Below are 21,778 nucleotides of genomic sequence, written 5' to 3' on the forward strand. Positions count from 1 at the left end.
TCTGCAGAAGTCGCAGTGTATCCTCCGGCTTCATCACGCATGGTATCCATACCTTAACTTTTGGTACCGTGGGGATTTGCGCTTTATCCACCACCTCAAACCGCGCGTTCGTGCCTTGCCTTTGGAGGTTTGGAACGACTTCCTCCAGCCACCGCAAGCTCGCGATGTTGTCGCACGCTATCATCTTCACACCATTATACCATCCCCCCGAATCAAAGGTTGGAAGGGGCTTACTTGGTTGTTCCCGCATCATCTTAAGCATTAAGCTAATAAGCTCCCTTTCCACAGATCTCCACCTTTCAGTAGTCATTTGTCCGAACGGACTGCTACGATCAACCAGCGCCACAGTCAGTGGCTGCTTTGCCACATCACTCATCTTCTCGGGAAAAGCAGGAGTCTTAGTGTTATCTCCCTTTGGAACCTCCGAGAACACCGGAGTCTTCGCGTTAACTCCCTTTAGCGCCTCCGAGAAAGCCGGAGTCTTAGCGTTATCTCCCTTTGGCTTATCTCCTACTTCCGTAGTTGGAACTTCCCTCTGACTGGCAGCTTTCGAGGTAGTTGCTACCTCGCTATTGGAACCCATCTGTCTTACAGCTTTGGGCCTACTTGTCTTGTCTATGCGACTGCCCTGCCTCGCGGCTCTAGGACTGGGTCCTTTCTGCCTCTTGAAAGCAGGCTTGTCGCCTTCTGCCGAACGTTGCCTCTTCATTCTGCCATTCGACGCTTCTTCCTCCTCGTACCGGTTGCAGAACCGAGGGTTTCTCGCAGCAAACCTTTTGAACTGCCTTCGACCTACTTCTACCGCTTCATGGGCCCATTCCAAGCGCTCGATCTCCACTTCTGTTGGGTCGACCACTGCTCCCAAGCGTTGTACAATTCTTAGTGCTGCACGGTACTGCGAGAGAGCTCTTTTACTTCCTCTGCTCCGTACCCTTCTCCACTCTTCTACTCCGTTTTCATTTGTGTGCTTCTCCAACACGGAGTTCATTGAATCAGCACTACCCTCGCTCCCCGAGTCCGACGACGCATCGCTTAATTCGTATTTGTCGTCCTTGGATTGCGACTCAGTCCTCCTCTTTACATCCTCCTTATTACATTCAGGTAATGAGTTGTTCATCTTGGTCGTACGACCACCTGCCCGACAAGGCGGGCTTAGCGGTCCAGTATTATATACGGGGAAAGAACCGTCCGCCACAGCAGCGCCCCTTACTGCGGTAAGGCCATAAATACTTCCCGAGATGGCCCGGTATCGGGAAGGCTCCGTTCGAATACAGCCGAATTTATCCCCTGGCTGCAAATCGTCCAATAGGCACGGTCCGCATAACACCCTGGATTAGGGGGTTGGCCGTTCTTGGTCACCGACATCCCGCCGCCCTCCTATGAGGCGAAACGGCGTAGATGTCAGTCCTAAACAGCTCCGCCTCATAGTCGGGCGCTATGGAGTTCGGCTAAGCCCTCACACCAACGACAAGGTGCCTACCCTAGTGAGGGCACAAAGGCCCTAACCTACACATTTTTCGAAACTGGGTTTTTAGCAGTTTCTGAATACACCCTCCGTAAAAATTAGAGCTAATAACAACGGAGATATGGCACTTTTAAAAAGCCATATGTGCATATCGTTAGCTTAATTTACAAAAGCTCTAACCAAAAAAATTTTCGAAATTGCGTTTTTCATAGATTTTTGTATGATATATGGAAATGAACCCTCACTTTAAATTTGAAACTAATGTGACTAATAGCAACGCAGTAATGCCGCTATAAAAATGCCATATCTCACATGCGGTCAATGAGAAAATAAAATGTTTTTTGCTTTTCCTGTACAATTTTGTATTAACCAACAACTTAATTGTGAATTAAGCTCACGACATGTAACTCGGGATAGGATGCACATTTTAACAGTTCTCTGCATATATATGTATGTATGGGCATCTTTAATTTTTGAAATATTTTTGTTATTTCTTGCAAAAATTGTTTAGGAAAACATGTAGCTAAAATTCGTCATAGTCATGTCATGTTTTTGTATTTATTTCATTCAAACTATTATCACAATCCCTAGCATTTTTATTTATTGAATCTCTTTTTTTTTATATATTACAGAATATTATCGATTCCCTTCCTTACTACATTGATGCTCTTTGGCCAAATTTTACTTATATGCAGTACATACAAATTTATTTTGATTTAATAAAAGACGAAGATGTGCCGTTGACTATGAGATATTTTGTAGCACAATTTGTGGTTGTAATTTATCGCAAAATGGTAGCACACACTGGTAAATGTGTAACTAAAGATATTTAGCACACACACTTTGAAATGTCTTCTTTTTTTTACAGAAAAACATGCTCCAGAAATCATGCAAGTTTTCAAAATATTGCCTGAAATATTGACATTGCTAAGTAGCCAGTGTTTGAAGGGCATTCTTTTACAATTATATAGCGTTAGCGAGCTAAGTTTGGTACGCAATATTAGGATCGAGGTAAAAAAATATTGGATAAGCTTAAGTCGCTATACATTTAAATTTTACTCATTCATTTCATCTTTGTTTTGGCAGTTACTTGTAGACTTTGAAAACTTCTTTGTTTCGGAAATTAAAAATAACTTGCAGTATCCTTATATGTTAAATTTATTTATGCAATTTTTACGTTTCATTGAGGAAACGAAAAATTTTGCAAAACTAGAAAAATATGCAAAACACATTTATAGAGAATATGAGGAAATAGAGCGTACACTTCACGGGTTACCGCAGGGGAAGCTTCCAAATCATGCACAAGCAATCAGCTACGGTAATATTTTAAAAAAACTCTGTGTATTGCTGCAGGGTGATTATAACGTATTTGATAATTTTGATCGCATAGTGCGTACGCTCAGCGCACGTATAATAGACAACCAGCAGTTAAATGAAATTGCTAATAAACGTGGATGTTTTATTGGTATGGCATGTAACTTTTGTGCTGACTAATACATATTTAATTCTGATTAAAATTTCCCCGCATGCAGATATTTACGCTATAGAGTTGCTAGTGAATGGTTGCATTAAACTATGCATCAATAAAGATCTAACAAAAAGCACACGACAATGGCTCATCAACCAAGTTAGTGTATTGGAAAGTTATTTACTTAATGCCTTAAGTAATGCTGACGTAAAAACCAATGCGCAAATGAATCGCTTGAAAACGGTAATTGTTTGTAGTGAGGTTAAATGTATACATTCAATGTAGAACTACTTTCTATTTCGTTTCTATTTTAGTATTTCATTTGTTTAGTAAATTTGTATTGTACTTTCCACAATTCCTGTGGCTTTTGCAAGTTACCACTTGCTTTACGTTCGTATCACATATTAGTTGAAACTCTCGTAATAAGTTGCCTGCATAGAAAGGCAATTTCGGCAGCAGCAATATCACATACAGTTAACGAAGAAAATTTGGAACTGCATCCGCACTATATAACACAATATCAAAGGTTCATGTTTCGAAAATTTTCTCAACTGCATTCTTCAAAACATATTGTGCTGCCCTCGCGAGCAGCTTGGAAGATATGTCTGCACTATGGATTAGTAAGCACTAATTTAAATGTACGTGCATTATTTGGTGCATACTTTTAGGAGACGAATATATTTTTATTCTCTATTGTTTGAGGTACGACTTCTACAGTCTAACCCACTGCTCTCATTTTAAATAGCTGTATAAACCATTCATTTATTTTATGAATATATGGGTAAATTTCGAAGACTCACGTTGTTTAATTACAAGTTTTTTTTACATTTTATTTTAATTTTCGTGTTTTGTTTTTGAGAAGAAAGTGATGCAAGCATGTAAGCAAATCCTCATTCTCAAAGTATGCAACAAGTTTTGTACCAACATCATCAATTCATGTCTGCCACAATGGCCAACATTTAATAAAATATATAACTATTCAATTTTTATTAGAAATCACATAAATTCAATAAAGAACTGCTAGCATTCATGGAAGCCTTAGCCACACATCATTTCAAGACTTTTACTTACATATTAGCTGCTTTGGTATATAATTTATATAAGCAGAAGCCACCGTTTAAAATGGATGAAATACAGGTAAGATGACATTGTTGCTAAGTCGTGTATTTTGATATAGCTAGAACTTAAACAAAAACAAAAGGGAGAACACAGGGTTTAAGTTTATGCAACATTCAGTTGGATGTTACTACTAAAAGATTTGGCTGAAATGTGAATTTGCATGCTTTTAGGCCCTAACTCACAAATTCGAATTTTCGCCCAAGCCTTGATACAATTTTAGGACCATTTTTTCTTCATAGTCCGTTATTCGCGCACAGAAATCATTCATCGATCAGCTGCCATCTAGACTTACTCCCAGCATCCTTTGCGCCAATGTTGTTTTACAAGTATTGGAACTTTTAAAAGAATCTCTACAAAAACTGCCACCTACTACAGGCAATAATCGTTTGCTAGCGCTCAAACACCTAAATCAGTTTACGCAGAATTTAAATGTAAATAGCGACAATGTATTACCAGCTATGTAAGTATCTTAATGACTTATAGAATCTTAGTAATATAAGATATATGTCAATATTTTTGTGTGCGCAAATTAGTAGTATTTATAATTTATAAATCGTATTTATTGATGAGCTTTTTTATAATTTCTAATGACACTTAATACTTTGCAGTCAAAACCTAGCGAAAGCTTTGCAGAATCACATACTAAATACAGCCGAGCAAATGAGCTTAAATGCATATTTAAACGATTTGGGCATGCCAACAAAAAATTAAGGAGGTTTAAGGCGTAAAATAATGCATTGACAATAACACAAAAAGGCAAATATAAAATCGCAAACATGTTCCAGATATTCGTTTCAAGTTACATAAATTTTCTCTACTTCTTACGAGGGTTGCTATTTATATTTTGAGCCTAATAATGAAAGGACAGTAATTTATTATCGAAAATGGCTTTATTGTTTTTCGTAGTATTCTCCATGATAATCAATACACTGTTGCATGCATTCAAAGCAATTTTCGTATCACTTTTTCCACTCCGACTGAGGTATCTCCAAAACATGGTTTTTGAATGCATCAACGGCTTCGTCAGGCGCCGAAAAACATTGGCCACGCAATTTATTCTTGATTTGCCGAAATAAAATGAAATCAATTGGCGCCAAATCAGAGCTGTACGGAGGGTGACTCATTAATTCGACGTTTTGGCCAGTCAAATATACGGTTGTTTCAGCCGATGTGTTAGAGCTGGCATTGTCATGATGAAGAATGATCCTTCGTTGCCGCTTCTTCTTCCGTATTTCACCAAGCACTACTGGCAAACAAATGGTTGTGTACCATTCGGAATTCACCGTTCTTCGTTGCTGTAATGGCACGGTAGCCACATGTCCAGTTATTCCGTAGAAACAGGAAGTGCCTCGGGCACGAATCACTTGTCGGATTTGGTTCATCTTGGAAGACCCATGCAGTGGATTGCTGTTTTGTTTCGGGCTCATACGCATATATCCAAGATTCGTCACCTGTGTAGATGTTATATACATCTTTTGATGCACAGCGATTTTATTTCTTGAGCATTTTTTTGCACACGAGCATCTTTTTCAGCTTTTGTCAAATTATGCGGGATCCAACGCGAACAAATTTTTTTCACAGCTGAATGTTCATGCAAAATCTTATTGATGCTCGTCAAATTAATGCCCAGGGATGCCCCAATCTCACGACAAGTCGTATGACGATCTTGCAATATATGTTCGCGCACAGCGTCAATGTCTTGTTGCACAACAACTGATTTTGGATGACCTTCAAGACTTTCGTCCCCGATCGAATGGCGGCCGCGATGGAATTCGTTATACCAGCGTTTCACAGTGGCAAAGGATGGGGCTTCATCATCAAAAGTAGAAGTAAGTTGTTCAAAGCACTCCTGTCTTGATATTCCACGTCGAAAGTCGTAAAAAATCATCGCACGAAAATTTTCACGAGTGAATTCCATTTTTTCGCTGAGATAAAGTTTTTAAGTTACTGTAAACAACACAATTTGTGCTCAAATATCAAAATTTTCTGAAGAAGGTTATGCTTGAAAACATCAAACTTTCAATTGAAAACGTCAGATGGCGCCGGCAAACAATTAGCGTTGCCAAGGCTCAAGATATAAATAGCAACCCTCGTATTTATCTTTTGTTTCGAATTAGTTTTTATTTAATTAGCGTTATCTATATATCTAAACAATTAGTACTTGTAAATATAAAAAAGGTGGAAATTGGGAAAAGTTTTGCTAGATAGTCATTTGCCCTTATTGCATCAATCAAGTTTATACGAATTTTATTGTTCCAAAAAGAGGCGAAGCTTCGTACTTTTCATTAAGGCTAACATTGTCGAAATTAATGAAACGCAACTGCTTATCAAATTAATTGTTGGAATTATGATTTTATTTCTGTAATGGGGCGTGGTTGTATCGCTGGGTCCTTACGACTATAGAATATTATGTTTACTATTCTATATTTATTAACTCAACTAAACCTAAAATAAAAAGAACAATGTCTTATCTTAAAAGGGAAAGTCCCAAATTATATATGCGTTGAAATTCAAAGTATTACTAGACGTTGGCTGTAGTTGCTAAACCTCAGCTGTTCTATGATGTTGCCACATATTGCGGCAGGGTTCGATTTGGGTAGCCACTACACCACCCCCTTTCCAGAAAATCCGCCGATGTGCTGGCATCAATACTTGTGGCTTGTGTTATTGCTGCTAATTCATCTCTAGGGAATTAAGCTGGTTTAAGTCTATCGATGGATACGGTACCGGCCTCGAACCAATCATTATCGTGTATGTCTTGAGGTATCTGTTAACAACCAGATATGGCCCGTCGTAAGGTGCTTTCAACGGCTTTTTAATTGTATCGTCGCGTAGAAAAACATGATTACAAAAGCGCACATCCTTGGGAACAAATAACGCAGGTTTACCATGCTGTGACGTTTGTGTTGGTCGAATGGTCTCGAAATGCCGTCGTAGTTCTCGTAAAAGATTATGTTGGTCCAGGGGCCCTCCTCCTCCGAGTACATTATGTCACTAGGAAGCCGAATAGGTTGGCCATAAACCATCTCTGCCGCAGATACTCCCAAGTCTTCCTTAACAGCTGCTCTTAACCCCAGAAGGGCAGGAGGCAGGACTTCCACCCAGTTTGCATCCGCTGCATTACATCTAAGGGCGGCCTTTACAACTCGGTGTCATCTTTCCACCATACCGTTTGCTTGTGAATGGTAGCTGGTGGTATGTATATGCTTGACTCCTAAAAGTTTGGTCAACTCCCTAAACAAAGTGCTTTCAAATTGACGTCCCTGGTCTGTGGTAATAAACTTCGGTGTACCGAACCGGCTTATCCAACCGTTGAGAAACTCTCTGGCAGCCGTCTCCGCTGTCATGTCCCTCAAAGGAATCACTTCCAAACACCTTGAAAACCGGTGCACACATGTGAGACAGTATGTGAAACCTCTTGACGGAGTGAAGGGTCCAACTATGTCCACGTTGACATGCTCAAATCATCCTTTTGGAACTGCGAATTGTTCTAGCTCTTCTTTCGTGTGCCATGAAATTTTGCATCGTTGACACGCTGGGCAACTGCGTATGGCCGAACCCATTCTCTTCCATACATAGCTTTTCGTTATCAATTTAATAGTTGATTTCGCCACTGGGTGGGCCAAATCGTGACAAGCATTAAATATCACTTGTCGTAACACTTTTGGCACCTATGGTCGCAGTGTGCCGGTTGATTTATCACAAATTATTACAATGCCCGATTGTTGATGTCGGTGTTCCACTAACTGCAACGAGGTTTGTTCGCTATCAAGTAATCCTTTAAGTTCGTTACATTTTGTTTGCTCGTCGTGCCATTGTTGTATATCTACTGGCATCGGTAGCGAAAAGGTCTCGACCCTTGAGCATATCGGCTACAATACTATCCGCGCCGCTGATGTGCCGTATGACCGAAGAAAACTGACTAATGAAATTAAGCTGTCGTGTCTGCCGTGGTGAAAGTTTCTCCCACTTCTGTTCCAATGCATGTGTCAACGGTTTGTGATCCGTGAAAATAATGAAAGCTGTTCCCTCTAAATGATAACGGAAATGCCGTATTGACTTGTAAATTGCTGTTAGTTCACGATCATATTCGCTATAGTGTTGTTCTGTTGGGGTAAACTTCAGTGAGAAAAACCCTAATGGCATCCACTTACCCTTAACTAATTGCTGTAGCACGGCATCGACTGCGACGTCGGAGGCGTCAGTCATTAAAGAATCATTAATGGGGAACGCAAGAAGGGCCGCTTCTGCTAATTGTTTCAGTCTCTCGAACGCTCCTGTTGCTTCTTTTCTTACATGGTCCCATTAATTTCTGTAAATGTGCCTCGGTGGCCGCAGCATGGGGCAAAAATCGCCTATAAAAATTTACTGTCCCAAGAAACCTTCTCAACTCGTGCACTTCCTTCGGCTTTTTGCACTGTAGAATACCTGTGACCTTTTGTGGCAGCGGTCTGATACCATCCGCCGAGACTATGTGTCCTAAAAACTCCACTTTTTGTAAACCCAGTGACATTTTTCGCCGTTGATAACTAATCCTCTCCGGTAACGATCAAAAAGCTGTTTGAGATGCTCCGCATGTTCCTCTGGCGACGTGGAAGCTGCGAGTACGTCATCTAGGTAAGGAAATACAAAAGATAAACCTGTATATAAATACTGTTTCGTCAATGCAGTGTTGGAACGTTTGGGCAGCATTCCTTAACCCGAAAGTCATATATTTAAACTCAAATGTTCTTTCATAGACAGTATTGAATAAATATAAATATAAGTCCGAACGGCGTTAGAATAGCTGTCTTTGGCACGTCTGCCGGGTGCACTGGGATCTGGTGGTATGCCTTCTTGCAATCTATTACAGAAAAAATGTTTTTTCCGAACAATTCACCACCTAAGTCCTAAATATGCCGAATTGGAATGCTATCTGGCACTGTTTTCGCGTTCAATCTCCTATAATCGCCGCAAGGCCACCACGTCCCGTTTGATTTCTGCACCATGTGCAACGGGTTCGCCCATTGACTACTTGAGCGCTGACAAATCCCGCGTTCGATTAGGTACGCAAACTCTTTCTTCGCACATTCCAGTTTTTCAGGAGAAAGTCGTCGCACCCTTTGCACTACCGGTGCCCCTCGTGTCTCTATATGGTGTTGGACTGCTGTCGTGGGTCTATTGGCCTTGGGCAAGTCATTAGTAAGATCAGGATAACGTGATAAGATCGAATGATAGGGATTAGCTCCCTTTAAAGAGAGTGCACTATGTGACGGCAGTATGATTTGGCAAAGCGCCCGAGTATGCGTTGCTTGATCTATGATAGCTTTGTTTTTTAAATCCACCAACACGTCGTAGTGTCTTAGGAAATCCGCACCTATTATAGGATGCTCAACGTCGGCGATTATGAAACACCACTTAAATGGGCGTCGTAGGCCGAAATCTAATGTTATCTGTCGTTTACCAAATGTATTAATTGTAGTATTGTTCGCAGCAACCAGTTTCATTGCGTTTGTTTGCATACTCTCACCGTGACGTTTGGGTACTACCGAAACTTCGGCGCCCGTGTCGATGAGGAATTTCATTGAGGACGTTCTGTCCCGAATGTAAAGGCGGCTGGAGTTCATATCTTCCTCCGACATAGCCGCTTTGTACGGAGGGCTGACCAGTTTTCCGAAAGCTTTGGTGTGAAAGCGCATGGTGGCCGACACTGTGTTGCGTTCTTGCCGAAAATATGATGATACCAACAGATATCGCGGTTTGTATCCCGTGTGTCCTCACTGCGTGAGCTGGTTGTTGTTGTTGTAGCGATTAGGTTACTCCCCGAAGGCTTTGGGGAGTATTATCGATGTGATGGTCCTTTGTCGGATACAGATCCGATACGCTCCGGTAACACAACACCATTAAGGTGCTGGCCCGACCATCTCGGGAACGATTTATATGGCCACATTGAACCTTCAGGCCATCCCTCCCTCCCCACCCCCAAGTTCCATGAGGAGCTTGGGGTCGCCAGAGCCTCGTCTGTTAGTGAAACGGGATTCGCCGCTCGAAGGTGAGGTTGACAATTGGGTTGGAGAAGCTATATATTGCGCTACACAACCCCTTGAATCCCGTGAGCTGGTCTGTCGTGCTTGTTGTCGAGGCGCTCCGATCCGTTGCTGTTTATACGTTACCTCCCGCTTCTCAAACCATCTAGCCTATCCACCAACTCTGAAATGGCTGCTGTTATATCGTCACTTGGTTTGCAAATAGCGTCGACGCTACCACTCATAGTTGGAATTGCCACTATGTCATCAGCTTTTTTTTGCCAACTCTTCTACTTCACCCTCCATCGTTACTAAAATTTGCTGCACATGGAGGGGCAGTCGTCGCAGCCATAAGGACTTCAACAATTTTTTACCTAGCTGCTGATTCGCCAGGTCTTTCATCTCTCGTAACAAAACTGTAGGCTTCTTCTGGCCCGATTCGCCCAACTCGCATAATCGCCTAAACTTTTTTCTTTTGATTCGCTAAATTCTTCGTTCAATCGCTCTTTCAATATGTCATACTTGTTTGCAGTGGGTGGCGAGGAAATAATGTCGCTGGCATGTGCCAGTACAGCTGAATCGATTTCGGCAACGACCGTAAAATATTTGGTAATTCCCGCTCGTGCAAATTGAGCCTCCACCTGCGCAAACCATAAACGCGGATCTCGTTTCCCAAGGCAGTCGGTTCTATGTACCGGAGCGACTCGGGATTTTTCCCGACCAAGGACTGTCATTTCAGTGTGACCCCATCTAATTTGTTTCGTCCCTCCCACAAATTGTCATCCTCCCAGCAGCTCCTTGCAGCAGGACTGCTCCATATTCTCTTACTCCGGAAAGGCATCGAATCCAATCCGGGTCCGTCTCCTGACCCCGGTCCTGAGAAATGGTTTTGCTGCATCTGCCGGAAAAGAATCGTTTTAGGACGGTCATACTCTGTTCAGTGTGTCTCGTGCAAGGGATGGTTGCATCGGACAGGTTGTTCTGGGCTTGATCCCAAAACCCGACGTCCACGTAACTTTTATAAATCTTTTGTGGCTCCTTGCTGTTCACGCCCAAGGGCGTCCCGTAGTCTACGTCTAAGCGCCCCCACTACCTTCCAGCAGCCCCGCTGCTCAGCAAGCCACAACAAGTACCCGCTGCTGCTCGCGCCCCACGGCGCCAACAACTCAAACAGCTGCTACCACTCATAACTACAATCTTCGTTGTAGAGTCGGAAGCAATGCTGAGCAGCAGCCCCTGTCCCCGTCTTCTCCCCCCCCCCCCCCCCCCCCCCCCCCCCCCCTTCTTTTCCGGCAGCAATCGTGTAGGTCAGGGAAACAGACTCTTAGTCCCTACCTCCGTTTGCACCGTTTGCCAGCACAGAATATATATGTTTGCGACATCCGCCCAATGCAGCTACTGCCTTGGGTGGTGCCACTTCCCTAGATGTTCTGGTCTCCGCGACGGCAACCCCCCGACGGGTTTCATCGCGCCATGTTGCCAGGCCGCAAACCCAAATCATCCGGGTACCCCAATGCTTGCCCAAGGATGCCCAGTCCTAGGGCCACAACAGCAATTGCGTCCTGGCCTTCCCCAACCCAGGCGTAGTCACCCGTCACTTAACCCAGAGTGGCGACGTCTCATCTTATGCACTTCAGAATTCTGCAGTTAAACTGTAATGGACTAACTGGGAAGATTACGGAGATAGTCGATTTCATGAAGCGGCACAACATCCGCATTGCTGCGATTCAAGAGACTAAACTTACAGCACGATCTGCATTGCAGACCTGCTCTGGGTATAACGTCCACAGGAAAGACCGCGAAAGCGGAAATGGAGGCGGTCTCGCGTTTATCATACACCACTCTGTGCAATATTGTATATTTGATCCTGGCATCGACCGCAGGGATAATGTCTTAGAACGTCAAGGCCTATCTGTCCGGTCAGGCGATGCAAACCTAGAAATCATCAACATCTACATCCCTCCTGCCACCTGTTGCCCCAGTGGATACCGCCCTAATATCAGGGCCTTACTCACTGGCAACAATCGCATTATCTTAGGCGATTTCAATGCCCATCATGATCTATGGCATTCAAACTTGCGGGCGGACAGTAGGGGTGAGATGTTGGCGGATCAAATAGAAGAAACGGCGTTCTGCACAATAAACGGAGACGCCCCCACACGTATGGTAGGAAGCTGTCACAGCTCGCCAGATATCTCAATCGTGAGCGCAGAACTCGTAAACTGCGTCAACTGGCAGCCGATGGTAACATTGGCATCCGACCACCAGCCCATACTTATTTCGCTTGAGCGTAACGCCGACTTCATCGTCACTGAAAAACGCACTTTCATAAACTTCAAAAAAGGAAAGTGGGAAGAATATAAATCCTTTACATACAGCCGCCTAGCTGCCCTCCCTATCCCGACTGATGCCCGCCAAGGGGAGCGTGCCTTCCGTAAGGTCATTAAATCCGCCTCGGCACATTTCATTCCCGCCGGGAGAATTCCCGAAATCCGGTCCCACTTCCCGGCGGAGGCCGCAAACTTAGCGAGAGAACGTGACCTTATAAGACAGCTTGATCCAGGCGACCCCAAATAAGGGATATAAACCAACGCATCAGATTGCTTGTAGATGAACACAAGCGGGCGAAATGGGAAGAGCACCTAAGAGGTTGTAACCTCTTTACCGGTGTGGGTAAACTTTGGTCCACCCTTAAAGTCCCTATCGAATCCGACTAAGCACAAAGACAAAGTTTCCATCGCCTTTGGCGACAAAGTGCTGTCGGACGCGAAAAAATGCGCGAGCGCTTTCTGCCGACAATATATAATGCATCCTACGGTCGACAAAGATAGACGGAGAGCCAATAGACGCGCAAATAAACACAAATTCAGCGCGTCACCAATCACCATCACCGCTAAAGAGGTTGAGGACGCCATTGGTCGTGCTAAACCATCCAAAGCAGTGGGCCCAGACGGCATAGCCATGCCGATGCTTAAAAACCTAGGGAAAGAGGGGTTCAAATATTTAGCACATGTCTTCAATCTGTCTCTTTCCACCTTTGTCATACCTGAGAAATGGAAAATGGCCAAGGTGGTCCCGCGACTAAAGCCTGGGAAATCAGCTAACATAGGTGAGTCGTATCGTCCGATATCTCTCCTATCGCCAGTGGCAAAGACGCTCGAAGCCATTCTGCTCCCTTATTTCCAAGCAAATTTGCAGCTAGCCCCTCATCAGCATGGCTTCAGAAAACTCCATAGCACTACCACCGCGCTGAATGCCATTGGCACCCAGATAAATTGCGGTTTAAATCAATACACCCACCATAGAACAGTACTCGTAGCGCTAGACCTATCAAAAGCTTTTGATACGGTCAACCATGGCTCGTTACTGCAGGACCTGGAGGGGTCTACCCTTCCCCCATGTCTTAAAAGGTGGACCGCAAATTATCTGGGTGGTCGGCAGGCATCGGTGCAATTTAGAAACGAAACATCAAAACCAAGGAGAATTAAACAGGGGGTGCCACAGGGTGGTGTCCTATCCCCACTTTTGTTTAATTTCTACATATCTAAGCTACCTTCACCACCGGAAGGAGTTACAATCGTTTCCTACGCCGATGACTGCACAATAATGGCCACAGGCCCAGGCCCAAAGATCGATGCGCTATGCAATAAAATAAACGGCTACCTCCCTGATCTCTCCAGTTTTTTCGCCTCGCGAAACCTGGCATTATCACCGACTAAATCTTCCGCGACCTTATTTACAACATGGACGCCCCAAATGTCGACCATTTTGAACATCTACGTCGATGGCACTACGCTACCTACTGTCCGACACCCCAAAATCTTGGGTGTGACGTGTGATCAGGATCTACATTTTGGTGAGCACGCAGCCGCAATCGTTCCGAGAATTCAGAGCCGTAACAAAATCCTCAAATCCCTCGCTGGCAGTACTTGGGGAAAAGATAAAGAAACGCTCATGACTACATACAAAGCAATTAGCCAGCCGATTACGTGCTACGCGTCACCCATATGGTCGCCAAGCCTAAAAATCACCCACTGGAAGAAACTACAGGCCTGCCAAAATACTGCTCTCAGAATCGCCACGGGCTGTCTTCTTATGTCCCCAGAACACCATCTGCATAATGAGGCGAGAATACTCCCCATCAGGGAGAGAAATGAGATGCTGACCAAACAGTTCCTGTTGAATACCCAGAAACCTGGGCATCCCAACAGACATCTGATTGATGAACCAGCACCGCCTACGGGCTTAAGGAGTCATCTCCGTAAGCATTTTGAGGAAATACGGCACCTGAGAACCCAGCCGTATGAAGTGAAAAAACACAAGCAGGTCCTTGGTGAACTCCATAAACAGGCGTCGGACCTTTATGCCGGGAATTGCCCGGAGAATCCAGTACTTAACGAAAATTATCCAAAACTTGCGGAAGAGGAACGCATACTCCCCAGGGAAACGCGTGTCACTCTTGCTCAACTTCGTTCTGGATACTGTAACAGGTTAAACTCTTACCTATCCAGAATCAACCCTGACATACAAAATGTTTGCCCCGCTTGCAATGTGTCCCCACATGACACCAACCATCTCTTCAATTGTAATGTGGAACCAACGCCTCTAACACCCCTTTCCTTATGGTCCACCCCTGTTGAAACGGTAAGTTTCCTTGGACTCCCGTTAGAGGATATTGATGACAATTTGTAATCGGTCACGGCTATTAGGTGGGGCGAGCATTGCTACAACAACAACAACAACAACAACAACATAAACGCGGATCTGGTTTCCAAAACGGTGGCGGTTTTACTGCCAACCGTGCCACTTGAAATGGAGCTACTGCCTCGTGAAATGTTTCTTCGTTCTCGTTGGCCATGCCTCAGCAATGCTTGGTTGTACTATTCTGTTGTCGTCGGGGTCACCACTTATAGAATATTATGTCTATTATTCTATATGTATTAACTCAACTAAACTAAAAAGAACAATGTTTTATCTTAAGAGGGAAAGTATTACTAGACGTTGGCTGTAGTTGTTAAAACTCAGCTGTTTTATGATGTTGGCACATATTGCGGCAGGGTTCGATTTGGGTAGTCACTACACCACCCCTTTCCAGAAAATCCGCCGATGTGCTGGCATCAATACTTGTGGCTTGTGTTATTGCTGCTAATTCATCTCTAGGGAAATAAGCTGGTTTAAGTCTATCGATGAATACGGTTGCCGGCCTCGAACCAATCATTATCGTGTATGTCTTGGGGTATCTGTTAACAAACAGATATGGCCCGTTGCAAGGTGCTTTATAAAGTAATCAGGGATTTCGTGTCGACCCATCTCCAAGATCAACCCATACATAGACTGCAAAATAAGAGAGAACGAAACCATCTAACAGATCAGGAGCAAGGTTTAGTAAGTGTGAGTTTTAAAATCTACACTTCTTACAGAAGGGGAATATTACATATCAAAACTCACAGTAACTGAATTTAGTCTCAGAAAAACCTTCGCAACTGTGAGTGGCTGCCTTTCACCTAGATAAGGCAGAGACATGTACAAGGAATTTTTGCCTAGGTAATCTTAAAACAGCATCTTATATGTAGCTATACAAAGCGGAAGTTTAAACACTTTACTTACATGCGACTTAATTCGACTACCTACGCGCGTGCCCTTTTTTCATTTAAACTTGAAATCTGATTGAGTACTTAATTTCTAGGTCGTAGGGAAATTAAAGCAAGGCGCTTATGTACGTAATATGAACAGTTGCGCGAATCGAAGTAGCATTTGCAAGGGATTCAGATAGGAGCTCTTAGCCCTACTGCATTCTGCGCTGGGAAGTAGTTTGAGTTGTTACTGTTACTGATGCTCATTTTATATGGAATCTTGCGTGGACTACTACATGCGGGCTGTTTTCTCCAAGCAACATCCCAACAGTTCACATTTTCTTTCTAACAGACCGTTCAAACTTGCAAGCGCATTAAACGTTTCATTTTATGGAAATTCGTTTGTAGACGGGCTTTGCCATCCTTACGCTAAAGTGGACCTCGTTCAGCGAAAAATCTCTTCCTTCGGGGAGTGTGCACTAACGAACACACCGCGCTTTAGGGCATATCGCTGCTAGTTTATCGGCAATACCGGCCTCCTACTTCTCACTGTCAATCTTATTTTATTTACGTAGCACTTTCAACTCCAAACGTAGCAAATCGATCTCGCAGCAGTTATGTTAGTACCAGAACGTGCCGGATTTATACATAGTAAAGGATTTCCCACATCCGTAACACCCCTAAACCTTCGGCTTGTTTTCGTGGTAACAACAACTAAGAAATCCTGGTACTGGCACGACTGCAGCGGGGAGGACTGGTTTGTTAACTTAGATACTTTGAAGTCATCTCACATCGCTTGTGTTTATTCCATAAGATGTTTGGAGCCCAAAAAAATTCAATAAACGATCCTAAGGTTGGGACCACAATATTTGTTATGATGGAACTCATTTTCACAGTAACTAACTACAATATTTGACGTGTAGCCTCTCACCACAAATTCGAGGAGAATGCAGAAAAGATTCTTGAGCCATTTCTTATGACCTGCCTACCGCGCTTTGAGCCGGTATGTGGTTGTACATATACTAGAGTTCGCCCAGTGGTTGAAATTCAACCACAGGAAAGGAAAGGGCAGGAAAGGAAAGGAAATCAATGGAAGGGAAATGCAAATAAAAGAAATATAATTTGTCATTTTAATATAATAATAAGAACATTAGATGGGTAATATAATGAATAAGTAAGCTCAAATTAGGGAAATTTTATATTGCTCTGGCAGGAAGGGTATGATTTAATCAATCTGCTTCTCGTAAACAAAATGTAGGAAAAGGGAAGATAAGGAAAGGAAAAGAAAGGAAAGGAAGGAAAGGAAAGGAAGAAATATGAATGGAAGAGAAATGAAAGTAAAAGAAAGAAAATTAAAAGAAAGGAAAGGAAAGGAAAGGAAAAAAAAGAAAAGGTAAGGAAAGGAAAGGGAAGGAAAGGAAAGTAACGGAAAGGAAATGAAAGGAAAGGAAATAAAATGAAAGGAAAGGAAAGGAAAGGAAAATAAAGAAAAGGTAAGGAAAGGAAAGGAAAGGAAAGTAAAGGAAATGAAAGGAAAGGAAAGAAAGGAAAGCAAAGAAAAGAAAACAAAGGAAAGGAAAATAAAAAAATAGAATGGAAAAGAAAGGAAAGCAAAGGAAAGAAAAGAAATATACTTGATGCATGATCAGCTATGTATTTTTGTTTAATTTTTATTGTGTGCAAAGCAACTCCTCGGCCATGCTCACAATTCACAATTCAGTACACAAAAAGCAAGTAGGGTAGAGGGGGGAGGCTTCGACAGGTTAAGAGAAAATGATTTTTTTAGAGAAACTAGAATGAGAAATAGATAACTCCTTTCATAATTACTGATGCCATGTATGTTTATGACACTTCGGATTTGTGGTTAATATTCCACATGCTTTTTTTCTAAGTTATAATCAAATAACCAAAAACAAAAAATATGACGAAGCCTCCCTTTTTCCCTTTTCGTCGCAATTTAACCAGCAAATTAAAAAAAGGATGTTGGAAAAAACTCTAAATACGATTTTTAATTCATATTTGATGTTATTTATTTCAATACAGTAACAAATTTTTCGAACAAAAACATAAAAAATTTAAGCGAAAAATAAAGTATAACTGCACTTTTAACGAACATCTAAATTATAAAAAATAAAATCAAAGTTAAAAATAAACTTGCTTTGCGCACGTGAAGTTCCTGGTGGATGGTCAGTTGTGGGCAATATACTTATTATATCCTGCTTTGAAACCAAGTGTATGTCTTCTACAATCGGTTCATAGAAATATTGGGTTTTATTTTGATGTCTGAGGAATTTCGCGACGCACGTCGAATTTTCAACTTCCACGACTACACCAGTGTAAAAGAAATTTGTTTTGTCAGTGAACATAATAACAAAAACGAATCGTCTAGCCAAGTCATACGTCAATCCATGATGAAGATTTGAACATTTCTTGAAGTAAACCGTTAAGTCTTTTTCCTGGGCAGCTGTAAGTACTTGATTGGAAGAAAACTTCGACTGAAAATCTTTAACAGTTCCCATATTTGTTTGCTCTTTTGAAATTCGAGATATTAGTGTTGTCCGCTTCAAGTTATATTTCCGAGCAACGCTTGATGGGGTTTCTTTCTTTTGTTTTATCTCCTCGATGGCTTTTTTCATTTTGTTTTCGTTGATGATCTTTTCAGGGAACTTTCTTTTGTAGATATTTGGCAACTTGATGGCTGTAAAATATTACTTGCTAAGTAAAAACTTTGTGGAAGCCTCCCAAAACATATTGTCGAACCCTCCCCCGTGCACTTATTTCAGTTTTTTCGCTCCAAAATATACATCTTAGTGTTATTGATAAAGACTTTAAAAGCAATAAATCTTAATTTTATTGCAATATTAATGGGCAGAAAACTCATGTTATATATTCTATATTGTACACTTTACACGCGAATACTTACCAGCAATTTTTACATCAACACTTTTAAAAAATAAAAAATCTCGTCTGCATACTATCGCCGTTGAACAAGCACTGAATAGCTTTCATGACAGCGTCACACTCAATTTGGTTACTGTTTATTGGTGGAATAAGAACAATGGCAGTAATAACGGCGGCCAAATTTGAAAAGGTCGAAGCCTCCCTCATGTCGAAGCCTCCCCCTTGTACCCTACACACACAGCGTGTCTACAGTATGGATAAGTGCATGTGTAGTGGTGTGACTTTTATGTTAAATTTTTTATATTAAAATGATTTTTAAGATTTTTTTTTATTTATGGCCAACAGTGCAGTTCAAAATTTCCTATCAATACATATATAATTTGTATACCTTAGAATTTTAGTTTAGCAGAAAACGATTCCCCATTTTTTCATCTTGTCTATTTATATATAAGATATGTAGTTAATCATAGGTGCTGTTAAAATCGCGTATTGCAATTTGATTGATTAACGGTCATCAATTAAAATGATTTTAAAAATACTAGTTTTTATGTAAATAATTTGTTGAATTTTGATAGATTGAAGTGGCATAACGAAAATACAAGCCTACATACCCAATTAGAAAATAAGCCAAATTTTATACATATGTACATTTCAATTTTAGAGCGCTAACTTTTTTATTACCAATAATTCATAAATTTTGATAAATATCATTTATTGCATGTGCCACCTTAACGGGTGGAGTGTAGCACTCCTATAATTATAAGCACATCTTGTCAAACATATGCGTCGCATACTCTCCTTTGCGGTATGGGTGACATATCATATAAAAGTTTCCTTGCCTGCGCAAGCGAACAGTCAGACACCTTATATCAATAATTATCTTCAGACATTTATCGTTTATCAGTTGATAGGCAGGTATGAGCATACAAACATATGTTAGGCAGTGAAGATACTTTCTGGCCTTCGTACAATTTTGATTATATCTTCGTCAGTGCCTTATATTTACATATGTACTTTAAATTTAATATTATTATCTTTTACTGCTGATTTAAATACGATTATCCAATGACTGTTTTAAACTATGAAATAGCTCCCCAATATTCTGCTTTTTCCTATCGCGAACATTTGCTGCCGATAAAGTTAATGTCAACCTTATTCATGAAAAGGACGGTAGGGATATCAACATCGCTGGTATTACTCCTTTGTAGATACAACCACCTACAGTTGCAGTTCTGTCAGAACGTTATTTTCAAAGTTTCTACTGGTTGTCTTTTGATCACTGGATAACCTATAAAAATAAAGTGCCGAACAATCTCACCATCGGCCCTTCAGAGCCTTACGGGTCAAATATAGCATTTCTGGTTATAGAACTTTTAAGTTAAGAGTGGTCCAATTCTCGGGGTTTTCGTTATCTATATGATTATTTTTCTACATCCTAGAAATCCTGGACTATAAATTGTAACCAAACGGAATTTTAAGTATTTTTTTAATACCAGCCCGGCACGCTTGCATTTTTTGTTTGGAGGAAAGCTTTAGTATTTATAGAAATCGAACTGCGCCTGAACTAGAAAATTTTTACGTAAATGCTAAATCTAATATGATAAGGCGGCGGTCACTACATTACTACTGAGCTTTCTTGAAACAAAATCGTGAATTAACTATTATGCTGTACATCTATTTATATTTTAATTTAATTGTTTATAAGAATTCCTTCCATAATATTTTCCCATTAAAGTCATGATTGGGAGGAATAAAATCCAGAAGTGTAGTCAATATTATTTAGAAGTGAACGGTCTACAAATTAGATAGTGTTTATTGTATCTGGTCGACACTTAGCGGTCAAGTCAAGGAGCCAAATCGTAACATCCGTGGTTTTTGTTGTTTTTGTAGCAGTGCTTCACCCCATTCAATAGGCCCGACCGATCACAAATTGTCATCAATATCCTCTTCCGGAGTCCCAGGAAACTTACAGGAGTGGACCATAGTGAGAGTGTGTTCTGGATAGGTAAGAGTTTAGCCTGTTACAGTACTCAGAGCGAAGTTGAGCAAGAGTGACGCCCGTTTCCCTAGGGAGAGTGCGTTCCTCTTCTGCTAGTTCTGGGTATTTTTCATTAAGTACCAGATTCGCCGGCAATTCCCGGCATAGAGGTCCGACGCCTGTATGTGTATATCACTGTGGACCTGCATGTGCTTTTTTGCTTAATACGGCTGTGTTCTCAGGTGCCTTATTTCCTCATAATGTTTACGGAGATGACCCCTTAAGCCCCTGGATGTTGGGATGCCCAGGTTTCTGGGTATTCAATAGAAACTGTTTAGCATTTCATTTCTCTCCCTAATGGGGAGTACTCTCATCTCATTGCGTAGGTGGTGTTCTGGGGACATAAGAAGACAGCCCGTAGCGGTTCTGAGGGCAGTATTTTGGCAGGCCTGTATTTTCTTCCAGTGAGTAACCTTTAGGCTTGTCGACCATATCGGGCACGCATAGCATGCAATCGGCCGGCCAATTGCTTCTAAGTGGTAATGAGCGTTTCTTTATTTTTACCCCATGTGCTGCCGGAGAGAGATTTGAGGATTTTATTACGGTTCTGCATTTTCGGTACAATTGCGGTTGCATGCTATCCATAAAGTAGATCCTGTTCGAACGTCGCACCCTATTCACATCTGGTGATACAAAGATCTGTGTTGTAGGTGCTTTCAACCACGCAGGCCAATTAGGACAGCGTCTATGTAGTGAATGGGATAAATAAACGTTTCATTACCAAACAGCTTGTGTTGTGTATCCAGTACGTATGTAAGTCTTCTGTTATACACCCTATTAAGCTTTGATGTACCCCGTATATTAGGGCGGGTCGATTTAAAAATCGCTCATTGCTCTGTGAAAATCGTATTCTAGGGATCAAAATAAGAAACTTTGCCGAAGGAACCATACCTCTAAAACGAATTCTGGTGTCCCCCGATTTGGGTCGAACTTTTGGGTAGGGGCAAATTTTGAAAAACCCCAATTTGACCCATTTAGAGTGCTCCAATCGAGTCCAAATGTATGACCGACCCCCACTAACTTTGGAGGCCCGACCCACCGATGCCAGTGGCACACCCCCTGGAACCCCCCTGGGGGTTCACCATACAAACATTTAAAAAAATCGCCGGTTTTGCACTTTACATGAAAAAATCAGCTAAATGGCTATGTTTTTTCTTTATTTATTTATTTATAATAATATTTATTATTTATTTATAATAATATCTATTT

The 21,778-nt window shown here is 41.7% G+C and overlaps 1 protein-coding gene across 4 annotated transcripts in view; it reads left to right on the forward strand.

Annotated features, from left to right (window-relative positions):
- Positions 1–21,778, forward strand: part of sunn (sisters unbound) — a 38,283-nt gene that overhangs the window by 5,761 nt on the left and 10,744 nt on the right. Inside the window, exons 7-14 of one of the 4 annotated variants that reach the window (XM_067780105.1) lie at positions 2,098–2,272; positions 2,334–2,476; positions 2,552–2,930; positions 2,998–3,176; positions 3,248–3,553; positions 3,927–4,070; positions 4,292–4,512; positions 4,661–4,808. In XM_067780105.1, coding sequence (XP_067636206.1) covers positions 2,098–2,272; positions 2,334–2,476; positions 2,552–2,930; positions 2,998–3,176; positions 3,248–3,553; positions 3,927–4,070; positions 4,292–4,512; positions 4,661–4,763 — 1,650 coding nt within the window. In that variant the 3' untranslated portion in view covers positions 4,764–4,808. Of the gene's footprint in view, positions 1–2,097; positions 2,273–2,333; positions 2,477–2,551; positions 2,931–2,997; positions 3,177–3,247; positions 3,554–3,926; positions 4,071–4,272; positions 4,513–4,660; positions 6,518–21,778 lie in introns of those variants that run through there. The other 3 variants (XM_067780104.1, XM_067780106.1, XM_067780107.1) reach the window with 3 other exon arrangements.

This window comes from Eurosta solidaginis, chromosome 4, assembly GCF_040869045.1.
Source record: "Eurosta solidaginis isolate ZX-2024a chromosome 4, ASM4086904v1, whole genome shotgun sequence".
Taxonomy (NCBI): domain Eukaryota; kingdom Metazoa; phylum Arthropoda; class Insecta; order Diptera; family Tephritidae; genus Eurosta; species Eurosta solidaginis.